Source organism: Lipotes vexillifer, unplaced genomic scaffold (assembly GCF_000442215.2).
Source record: "Lipotes vexillifer unplaced genomic scaffold, Lipotes_vexillifer_v1.1 scaffold1049, whole genome shotgun sequence".
Lineage (NCBI taxonomy): Eukaryota > Metazoa > Chordata > Mammalia > Artiodactyla > Lipotidae > Lipotes > Lipotes vexillifer.
Genome location: NW_006799027.1, coordinates 1,217,406 through 1,229,587, shown reverse-complemented (window position 1 = coordinate 1,229,587; position 12,182 = coordinate 1,217,406). Strand labels below are relative to the sequence as shown.

General features: G+C 39.2%; 1 protein-coding gene across 13 annotated transcripts in view; it reads left to right on the top strand.

The window, feature by feature from the left end:
• The window catches only part of PARD3 (par-3 family cell polarity regulator), a 652,430-nt gene that overhangs the window by 387,715 nt on the left and 252,533 nt on the right, over positions 1–12,182 (top strand). For all 13 annotated transcript variants that reach the window (XM_007471333.1, XM_007471331.1, XM_007471329.1 and 10 more), the window contains 2 exons: positions 5,334–5,522; positions 6,829–6,999. In XM_007471333.1, the coding sequence (XP_007471395.1) occupies positions 5,334–5,522; positions 6,829–6,999 (360 nt within the window). The remainder of the gene's footprint in view (positions 1–5,333; positions 5,523–6,828; positions 7,000–12,182) is intronic.

The window sequence follows — 12,182 nt, the reverse complement described above, 5'->3', positions numbered from 1 at the left end:
ACTCAAGTTATTTTAAAGATTATGTTGGTAGTAATGTCTGTTTTTAAAATAAGAACTGTTTTAGATACAGCAAAACTATTCTGGATTAATTACTACGTGCAATTTTTTTTTTTTTTTTCTTTGCGGTACGCGGGCCTCTCACTGCTGTGGCCTTTCCCGTCGCGGAGCACAGGCTCCGGACGCGCAGGCTCAGCGGCCATGGCTCACGGGCTCAGCCGCTCCGCGGCACGTGGGATCCTCCCGGACCGGGGCACGAACCCGTATCCCCTGCATCGGCAGGCAGACTCTCAACCACTGCGCCACCAGGGAAGCCCACTACGTGCAATTTTTATTCTAAAACATCATGCTGTCAGAAAAGTTTTAAGAATAGCCTAAGGAACTCCAGTATACCCTTCTCCCACATTTCCCAATTGTTAATATTTTGCCACATTTGATATGTAATTTTCTTCCATCCCCCCCTTTCCCCTCCCTGTAATTTTTCCTCCTTTCCTTCCTACTATATGTTTTTTCAGAATTGAGATAAATTGTAGACATAACTCCCCTTTATCTGTAAATCTTTAGTGTGTGTACTAGATCATATGGTAGTTTTATCTTTAATAAGAACAAGGACATTTTCTTATGTAATCATGTTTAGTTACCAAAGCCATGAAACTAACATTGACTTAACAGTGTTGTATTACCCGTTGTCTCAGTTAGTGTCCTTCATGGTGTGCAGATGTGAACGAATGAACGAATACATAAGAAACAAATCCTTTGGATCACACCTGGCATCTAGTTGTCGTGCCTCTTTAGTCGTTTTTAATCTGGAACATTTCTTCAGTTTACCTTTGCTTTGCTTTTCTTTTCTTTTATTTATTTATTCTTTGCGGTACGCGGGCCCCTCACTGTTGTAGCCTCTCCCATTGTGGAGCACAGGCTCAGCGGCCATGGCTCACGGGCCCAGCCGCTCCGCGGCATGTGGGATCTTCCCGGACCGGGCCACGAACCCGTGTCCCCTGCATTGGCAGGGGGACTCTTAACCACTGCGCCACCAGGGAAGCCCTTCCTTTCATTTTTGAGGAGCAAATTACTTTGAGAATGTCCCTCAATTTGGGTTTGTGTGACATTTCTTTGATTGAGTAAGGATTTTTCTGGCTTCACATTACAGATTAACAACTGTACAAAACCTGTTTTTTTTTTCCCTCAGAATTTGTAGCATCAAGCAAAACATTTTAAAATTCTTTAAATGTTATTTATTTTATGTCTACTGTTTAAATCAGAAAAGAGCACAATAAAGCCAGATGTGACATTTTAACTTTGCTAATAAGAATAATTAAAATATCAACACAAATATCATGCATAAATATTCATCTCACATATGGGATAAATTAAAATATGTAGCTTAAATAAACTGGAGTGTTAATCCTTTATGCAAAAAAATAAACACGGTAACTTCTCTATTTAAAAAAATCCTCCTCTTGATTAAAACCGTAAATGGTTGTTATCAATTGTCTCCTCTACCTGCATATTATTTAATGTCTAGATATAGAATAAGTGTATTTTCTCTTTAACTTGTATGAAAACAGGTGTTAAGTGTGAGAATATGATGGCATAATTGCTTTTTAAGATCCATCATAAGGTTTTCCTTCCTAGCCCGTCATCCCCATCCCAGCACTAATCTCTGCCCAACGATTATGTTTCGGCCATGTAATATAATCAACTTTTACTTCCTTGTTACCCATTTTGCAGATTAACTGCAGACTTAGAGTGGCTTATGGGCCAGCTGTCTCCCCTTAGCAGTTGGGGCTTGTTTGGAGAGGAAGGAACTGGGCTTTAGTGCTGGTCATTTGTGGCTGTTTTTCTGTCTCGATGCAGATATGTGTGTATCTTTTCTGCTGTTCTGAGGATAGTGGGAAAGTAAACAGCTTTCATACTGCCCACGCAGTAGGTTCCCTGCTTCTAATATGCTTAGCAAAAATGCCCTGTTTTTCTGGATATTAGAAGGCAAAAATGCCAATGGAGTAATGGCCAAGGGAAAACATGACAGGTTGCACTGATAGAAAATCACTTGGGGTACATACATGTCTGTACATGAGGGACATAATGTGCACTTGAGTGACATTCATGTCCAAATGGCTTGAGGAGCAAGTTAAAGGGAAACAAAATATTCATCATGTTTCCTTAGAAAGAACTTGACTCAAGAAACGGTTGAGATAGTACAGAATCTGGATGGAGAAACAATCGAAGGTGATAGAAAATTAGCTTCTCCTTTATATCAGAATGAAGAGATCCCCATACTAGTAAGATTTTGGAAAAATTCTCTATAAAGTAGCCTTAAAAATGGTTTTTAGGGCTTCCCTGGTGGCGCAGTGGTTGAGAGTCCGCCTGCCGATGCAGGGGACACGGGTTCGTGTCCCAATCTGGGAAGATCCCACATGCTGCAGAGCGGCTGGCTGGGCCCGTGAGCCATGGCCGTTGAGCCTGCGCGTCTGGAGCCTGTGCTCCGCAACGGGAGAGGCCACAACAGTGAGAGGCCCGCGTACCGCAAAAAAAAAAAAAAAAAAAAAAAAAAAAAAAAAAAGGTTTTTAAAGAGCAAATTTTTTTAAACATTTTGCTGCCAGAGAATTAAGTTCTCAAAGTTGGAATTAATTTCAGTCTTATGTCAAGAGCCAAATAGATTGATAATGCAATATCAAAGGAAAAGTACAATCTCTCACTTAAATGTTTTTAATGATAATAATGACTTAAGACTTGATAAGAAAGCTGAAAAAGAATATTATTCCCGTCTGCAGTTTTCATAAGAAACGAAACTTTCCCATGGAGAATACAGTCTCTTTTAAGACAGGTTCAGAGCAGGGCACGTCAGGAAGTGACTCGAACTTGATTAAAATTTCTCTTCATATATTCAGTCAGCCCCTTATCTTGACTTTTCAAGTAGAAGAAAAATGAGAATTTTAAGCCTTTGTAAAACGTTATGGAAATGTCAAAATCAGTAAACGTTAAAAAGCCAAACAAGATATAAATCAGTAAGTGACAATTAAGAACCTTCCAGATTTGAGGCAAATAAACATACTGAATGATCAGATCTAAATGTGCCCAGTTAAGGACTATCTTTGGTTTCCGTGTCTTTTCAAGTGCAACTTTCCCAGGAATATAAATACTGATTCTGATGCACAGAGTGAATTTTACCTTTCAGTTACTTCTGAATTTAAAGTAGGAGGGGCTGTAGTGTGTCTTGATACTATTTTGTATTTCAAACATCAGAAACAGATTTTATATTGAAGTAGCTGTGTTTGTTCACACAAGGTCTTTATTTACTGCTCTTGAATTGTTTTGAACCATATGGATGAAAATAAAATTTTAAGAGCAAAACAAGTATATAAAGATAGTATAGTAAATATGATGTCCATAGTAAATACGTCATAGTAAATGTGATGCATAGTAAATATGATGTTAATATTTTGATGGGAGTATTTAATGTTTATTTCTCCCAAATCCATTGATTTTATTTGAGCTGTAATTATTCTCTAGGAATATTTTAAGTGTAAAAAGCCTTTTATAATGGGCAGGTATAGGCTTTATTTTGATTTTGATACTGAAATGTATTTACTTTGTATAGTTAACATACTATACCTCTGTATCTTTTCAAGTTGCTCTCTCTGTAATATTCTTTATTATATATATAGTTTTCCTGTTTTTAACATATTAATGATTTTTTTTTAAAACACACCTTGTCTTGATATCTATGAGGCTATCTTTTGAGATGGCACAAAGAATGTTAACAATGAGTATTAATAAATCAAGAACTTAAAAAAATCATGTTATTATGGATTTGGAGATTTAAAAATAACATATCTTTTGTATTATGATAATCTTTAAAAAAAAATCTCTTACTGATACACTCTGTACTTCTAAAAATTATTTCATCTAATTGAGATATCTGAGATTGCATGTTAAATCTCCAAATTATTATTAAAAATATTTAAAATTATTTTATCATTATTATGTTAATTTTGATAATTATTAGAAAAAATTTTTAAATGTGTTGAGAGACAAAGAAGAAAACTGAAGTCTACCTACATTTCCATTGCTCTGCAATAGGCTTTCATGTGTGTAATTGAACATTCTTTAAAAGTGCAATCTTTAAAGGATGCGTTATATTCCAGCCTAATTATGTACCATTAGATGTTGAACCATTAGATGTTGAACCATTCTTGAAGTGTACTTTGATACTTGCAGCTTGAATGAATAGGTGGATGCTGGAGAAATATTCCAAAATTACAAAAAGAGAAGGAGGAAAAGTTGTAGGACTAGATGAGGCATTTAGTTGTGATTCAAAGAGCTTGTGCCACATGTCTGTTATGTGACATAAAATGAAATGCTGAATTTGATAAAGAACTCTGGCCTCATCTATTTGGAGACAGCCAGTGTAGAGCTGGGGTCCCTGAAGAGGATTACAGAAGGCAGATAGCTTCCTCTTCCGGTGTCCGACATTTTTATATGTCATCTCACTGCCTTTCATCAGGTTATACTTGAAGCATTCATTTCCTCCCTGCTGTTTTAGGGGAGCTGAGCAAAAGTTCGTGTATCTCAAATGTGTCGGGTTCTGCAACAGTCTCCTTATGCACCCGATGGCTACAATTACGAAGTCAAAGCCGGCATATACAACTCTTTAATTAAACAATATTGCTTGAATAATATCCCCAGCTGTAGATGTATCATACAGTACCGTGGAAAAAAATTTCTCTAATGTTGTTTATCTCTACTTTGTCTCACAGATGTCGAAGTTGAAAACTCTCTAGTGACTCTCTGAAAATGAATGCCATTTTTTCTGCTGACTTTGTATCATCAGGATTTGTTACTGTTTGTGAATAAAATGATGCACCCTTAGTGAACATTAAACTATTAATAACATTGAAAATTCTAGTGAAAAAAAAAGGGACAAATGAGTTATATTTATTTATTTTGATTTCATGCTGTTACTGTTTTTCTCCTGTGGTTTAGAATATATAAAGAGATTTAAAAAAAAAAAAAAAACCCACAAAAAACAAAAGAACAAACCAAAACTCTGAGTCTGCATGACTTTAGTCCTTCTGCTACATTTTTTTCCCTATATTTCTCAGAATCTGGTTTAGGTTTGTTTCAATATTGAAACAAGTACCGCATAAAAATATTAGCAGCTGGTTCCAGGAATCATCTGGAGGGGATGCAGATGCGCTGTTATCATGGATCTTGTCGTGGAACTTTGATGGAGATACTGTGCCTGTTATGATTAAAGAACTGCTCATTAGCAGTCCTTAAAAATAACAGAAAGAAACATTGGAATATAATGCGCAATTTTGTTTCCTGTTAGAAAGCAGAAGATGAGGATACTGTTCTCACACCTGATGGCACCAGGGAATTTCTGACGTTTGAAGTTCCACTGAATGATTCAGGATCTGCTGGTCTTGGCGTCAGTGTCAAAGGTAACCGGTCAAAGGAGAACCACGCAGATTTAGGAATCTTCGTCAAGTCCATTATTAATGGAGGAGCAGCATCTAAAGTAAGCAAATGTCAACATTTTCAAGCTTATGCTCATTCACAAAAATGTTTAATTACAGCCCTATTCTTATTTTGGAAACATGGAAGCAGTAAGGGCGAATTCTTTCCTCTACCCTCTTAGATTCGGTTTCTGTGACCTGTGAATTAAACTGATAAAAGACAGGTTAACAGGAAAAAAAGGTTTACAAATTTGATTGATGGGGGCTCCACAGGAAAAGTGAAAACCTAAAGAAGCAGTTAGACTTGGAAGCTTTTATACCATTTTAGCAAATGCTGATAAATTGTGGAGTAGGGATTAGACAAAGAAAGAGGGTTCGGACTTCCAGGTGTGGTAAATAGTGGGATGGTAAACGTATGAAGGAAACCGATGGTAGAAAAGGCTTATTTTGTAGGCTCATCTCAGTGCACCTCTGCCTCTGGTGGTGAGGGTCATTCTCCCCTTCCAGGTTTTGGAGAAGAGAAGGGGCACCTTCACAAGGAGAACCTTATGCCCACATTCAGCCAGAAGCAGGGAGGACAGAGCCCCCTTCCTGTGTCTGCCATTTCTCAGTTGCCTTCTGCTAAAATAATCCCCATGCCAAAGTGGCGTGTTTTGGGGTAGCGTATTCTGATACCCTGTAACACTTAAATGTTTTCTGTTTTCTTCCTAATACCCCATCCATGATCAAACAACTAGTGGCAATCTCAGTGATCTCTCACTGAGAGGAATTCATATCTTCGACTCCCCGTTTTTGGTCTCACAGAATTCACAGCCCATGGTCATTACAGTGAAATGGAGGTTATCTCTGCAAAGACTTAGCTCAGGTTCTGGCACAGAGCTAACCTACTGGAAAGGTTACTCTCTTCCCCTCCCCTCTCATCCCCTCCCATGGGTCACTTCTGTTTCCCAGTCTAGAGAAAATTTCCTGGCTGTCTATGAAGGGGCACTTCTCTGCAATTGTCTAATAGCCTGGAGCTTTTGCATGTTGTAAATAACCTCTCTGGGTGTAAATAACCTCTCTGGGTGTCTCTGGAAGCAGGAAAGTAATCACTTTGTGTCCTATGAATTAGTATGCTATTTTGGTAAACAGATTATGATAATGACTTGATTTACAAATGTATAAATGATTAAAGTAGACACAGGCTGCAAGGGCCACTTACACATTATTATGCTGGTGTTCAGTTGGGCATAATCCATTAGTATTAAAGCCCTTTTCTTTTTCTTTTTGCTTTGTTTTTATTTATTTATTTTTTTAATGAAAGGGAAAGCAGCTTCTTTTATCACAGACTGTTTAATGGCACTTATTTTTAACCTGCCTCCTTCCCAGGATGGGAGGCTTCGGGTGAATGATCAACTGATAGCAGTGAATGGAGAATCCCTGTTGGGCAAGACAAACCAGGATGCCATGGAAACCCTCCGGAGGTCCATGTCCACCGAAGGGAACAAGCGAGGAATGATCCAGCTTATTGTGGCAAGGAGAATAACCAAAGGCACCGAGGTAAAGAATGAGAAAGACAAGAGGCATCTGAAATGGTCATAGGACCAAGTTCTTCCCTAACATTGGGCCAAGAATGGCAGGTCCAGGGGCTTTACCTTGAAAGACTCAATTATCTTTGCTGGCTAGAGTTTATTGTACTGTCAGTGGATTGTGATTTGTTTTCTTAATTCTGTGATCAAAATATCCCTAAGTATGCAGTTACATTTCTATTGCCACCTCAACAGATAACACTGGGATCTCGAAGGCACCTTTAGCTGGGTTCAAGAAACAGGGCCACGCCTTCCTGCTCAGAGCCCGCACTTTCTCTTCTGTTCAGCGGTGTTGAACCAGGAGGGAGAAACATTGAAGTGATTGCTTGTTCCCTTGCTTATCTAAAATGGGTGCCTCTTGTAAAGCCCCTCACAGGGGAGAGTCTGTTTCTCTTGTGACATTGTCAGAAGTGTAAGTCCCCCTTCCTACCCCCTGGCCCCCTTTCTCCTTCACTGTAGGGCTGAGTATTTTCCTCCGGAGGGGCTGCCTTTTCAGTGGTGTCTCCTGCATAAAGCCACAGTGGGTTCTGCACATGTGCTGCCGTCTGTAATTAGGCAAGGGGTGGGAAGGTTTCCTCTCCCAAAGGGTGTGAGCATCTGTCTTCCCAAATAGGAAAAACATACCAAGTAGACTTGCATAGCGGGGCATTTGAGAATTTAAAGGGAATTATATACAGATTTGTTAATTAATATTAGAACCTGAAAAAGAGGGTTTTCAAAGAATTTTTATAAAGTATGTGCCACCTCTAGGAAACAGGTGGGACCTGCTTGCTGAAAGTATAACGCTTGTTGTTTTTGTTTTTATTGATACTGAACTCCTCACTTTTTTTTTTTTTTTTTTTTTGATACTGACCTCCTCCCTTTTTTTTTTTTTTTATTGATACTGAACCCCCCCCTTTTTTTTTTTTTTTATTGATACTGAACCCCCCCCTTTTTTTTTTTTTTTATTGATACTGAACCCCCCCCTTTTTTTTTTTTTTTATTGATACTGAACCCCCCCCTTTTTTTTTTTTTTTATTGATACTGAACCCCCCCCTTTTTTTTTTTTTTTATTGATACTGAACCCCCCCCTTTTTTTTTTTTTTTATTGATACTGAACCCCCCCCTTTTTTTTTTTTTTTATTGATACTGAACCCCCCCCTTTTTTTTTTTTTTTATTGATACTGAACCCCCCCCTTTTTTTTTTTTTTTATTGATACTGAACCCCCCCCTTTTTTTTTTTTTTTATTGATACTGAACCCCCCCCTTTTTTTTTTTTTTTATTGATACTGAACCCCCCCCTTTTTTTTTTTTTTTATTGATACTGAACCCCCCCCTTTTTTTTTTTTTTTATTGATACTGAACCCCCCCCTTTTTTTTTTTTTTTATTGATACTGAACCCCCCCCTTTTTTTTTTTTTTTATTGATACTGAACCCCCCCCTTTTTTTTTTTTTTTATTGATACTGAACCCCCCCCTTTTTTTTTTTTTTTATTGATACTGAACCCCCCCCTTTTTTTTTTTTTTTATTGATACTGAACCCCCCCCTTTTTTTTTTTTTTTATTGATACTGAACCCCCCCCTTTTTTTTTTTTTTTGCGGTCCGCGGGCCTCTCACTGTTGTGGCCTCTCCTGTTGCGGAGCACAGGCTCCGGACGCGCAGGCTCAGTAGTTGTGGCGCACGGGCTTAGTTGGTCCGCGGCATGTGGGATCTTCCCAGACCAGGGCTCGAACCCATGTCCCCTGCATTGGCAGGCGGATTCTCAACCCCTGCACCACCAGGGAAGCCCAACTGATGTTTTTAATGTAAGTCCTCCAAAGAGCTGTGTGAAAAATTCTCCACGGTAAGTTCACAAGACACATTGTTCTTTATTAGGTCTTTTTCAAAAATGGAATAATTTCATATACCCTAAGACTGTATTCGTGTGACAGATGTTCATTGAGCATCTACTACATTCAGAAAATAAGTTAGATCCTGGGGATAAGGTGGTGAATAAAGACAGATGGAGTTCCCTCTCTGGATGTTCTCCTGGACCATAGATCATATTCTTAGTCTCTTTAAAAACAAACTAAAATTCCTCAAAGTTTTCCTTTAGAGAGAAACATTGAAATGTTATAGGGGGACTTAAAATGTAAGAAACGGACTGAAGGGCAGCATCCTGAATCCAGACGTGTTTTTGTCTGGCTCAGGTGGTTCCCCAACCGAACCTATACCAACCTGAAAATGTTTTGATAAAAGCACTGATTTGATCCCCTGTTGCCCTATAAAACACACGGAATTGGAATCCCACTGCAATGTCTCTGTCTCATTCACTTCTGCATATGAATTTATGTGAATGAAAATGATTTAAGTAAGGGAACAGAGGCAGTAGGCAGTAATAGACTTTAATATTCAATATTCTTTACAGTATCATTTTCATACATTGCTGGTTATTACTATTTCTTAGGATAGAGTAAGCTTATAAAGCAATTATGTCAAAAAAAACTTATCACGAGTGCTGTGCTCTCTTTGTAATACCAGCGAAAAGCCTTTTGTACTGACAGGGTTTAACTAAAGAATTCTGTGAAGACAGAAGAGTTCATTTCAGCTTCCCATAAGTCTTCAGACATGACTTTGCTGCTGTTGTACTTATATATTACCTTTGGAGAAACATCTCCCTGAATTACTGGAAGGGTACGTGTAAATTATGTTACCGTAAATATTGATATAAGCATAGGGTGTCTTGTCACGGATGAACCTCAAGCCAGAATAATGTGCTGAGTTCTCTCCTCCTGAGTCCATCTGTCAGCCATGTGGTCCAGCCTTTGACAATATCACAGAACTATATTTTACTAACTCATCTTTAAATCAAGGGTTTGCATACTTACTTTCAAGCTAGAGAAGATAAAAATTCGCAGAAGAACATCTTTTGTGCTTTGTCACCTCTTCCCTTGCCCTCTTTTATATGTGGGAAGTGCTGTCTGTTATCCTAGTATGTTTTCTTCAAAATTGGCAACTCTCGGCACGAAATATCATCTTCCCTTGCACTTCCCTGGTCTTTGTTCCCATACAGCACATTTGAGACATGTTCTAGAAGATGCTTCTCAGTCCCTTCCACTTGACTTCTCAGGAGTCTGTGAACACTGCCTCGTTCTTGAATCCTTTCCTGCCAGCTCTCTCCGTTTTTCTCCTGCTTCCCTCTGGCCCTCTGTCTCCTTTAAGGTTGCTCTCTTCTGCCTGTTCCTTTTTTGGTTAGTATTCCTCAAGGCGTTTTCTGGGCTGTGTCTTCTTCCGCACATGCTCCCTGGGAGACCTTCGTTCCTTGGTCTTCAGGTACCACTTTCCTTACGATGAATCCCATGGTCCTGTTTTCAGCTCAGGACTCTACTCTAGTTCCAGATCCCTCTGTCCAGCCACCCATGGGGATGTCCACTGGTATGTCTCTCAGGCACCTATGCTTTTTCCACCAAAACCCATTCCTCCCTCAGTTCTTCATCTACCTTGTCCTCCTTCCCCCCGAGATAGCTCCACTGTTTCTTTACTTGTAGCAGCTGGAAATCGGGTGGCTCTGACCTCTCAATGCCTTTCCTGTCTCTGTTGCCTCCTCCTCTGGAGTCTTTCTCTCCTCCCTCACTCCTCTCCATACCCCTGCCCTTACCCCATCCTCTCACGGGGCTCTCTGCTGCAGCTCCCTGAAGGATTTCTCTCTCAACCCATTTTGTCTACATGGCAGTAAGGCACATCTTCCCACAAAACAAACTGATCGTGTTACTTCCAGCCGAAATCTCTTCGGGAGCCTTCCTTCCTTTCCAGGATGGGTGCCAGTCTCCATCACGTGGCCACTAGGACGTGCACCAACCAGCCCCTGTGTCCACCAGCCTGTCCCTTACACGACCTGAAATTTCTCAGAGGTCTGATGCTGCCTTTTACCTCTGGATTTTCCACGTGAGTCAGTTCTGCTCCTTGTTCTAGCAAAGTCAGCCTTTAGATTTCAGTATCCTCTCTCCAAAGCCTTTCCGTAGCCCTGGGTACTCACCTTCAGGTAGCAGCTGTCACACCATCATGGTTCCTCTCTGGTTTTTTTTGGTGGGAACTGCAAATTCTGAGATGGCTGGGCCCTTGTTCATCTCTCCATCACTGGGGTCCAACCCAAGGCTGACACCTAAACATGGACTGAATGATGAGGGAAATAATCCCAGAGAGTTGAGCCTTTTTAGAAGAAAAGGATTAACTTAGTTACTGTTAGATGCTGAAGTTCTAACAAGGCAAGGTAACAGAATTAATATTTTAGCAGTGATTCTGGATTTCCTTCACTTTCCTTAGCTCTAATGCTCTTAATTAAGTATTTAAAAACATTCCGTAAGCAGTAATTGTTTCTTTAAAAAAGAGAGAAAAAAAGAAATGGCTTTCCTTTGTTTTTTGCTCCTGAAGGATGGATGAACTTTTTTGGCATCTCTTCCACTGGAAAGAATACATAAAGCAAGAGGCAGAAACATTGGTATCATTGCAAAGGACAAATTTGTTGAGGACTTCAGAGGAGAACTTTGGGAAATGCATATTGAAAGTCACCTGTGCAGGAGAACTATGATAATTCTAAATGTTCCAAGAAAATTAGTATTTGCAGGAATTACTGCAATTTAATCTAGTTTGCAGTCACTTCATTATATCTCGGTTAGACATGATTTCATATAAAGCCTGCCTTGGTACCAATAGAGAGTAAGACCAGGTAAGTTTTCTCTTAGTCCCCGTGCTGAGGAATTTAGTCACCAAGGACTACTCTTTTTTTTAAGAAGAAGAAATAAAACTTTTTATTTCCAGATAACATGATGTCTACGTAAAAAAATCCTAAGGAATCGACAAGGCAGTTACTTTAGAACAAGTAAGTGAATTTAGCACGATCGTAGGACAGTAGGCCAATGTACAAAATCCATTTTATTTGTATGTACTAGGAATAGACAATTTGACAGTAAAATAAAAGTCATGTACCATAATATCAAAAATCATAAAATACTTAGGGATAAATTTAATGACACAGGTAATCTCTGTACTCGTAATTCTATGAAACGTCACTGAAAAATTAAAATAGACCTAAATTAGTGGAGTGATATATCATCAGCAGACTCAGTAACCCTGAAGTATCAGTTCTTTCCAATTGGCCTGTTGATTGAATAAACGCTCATTAATCATCCCAGCAGG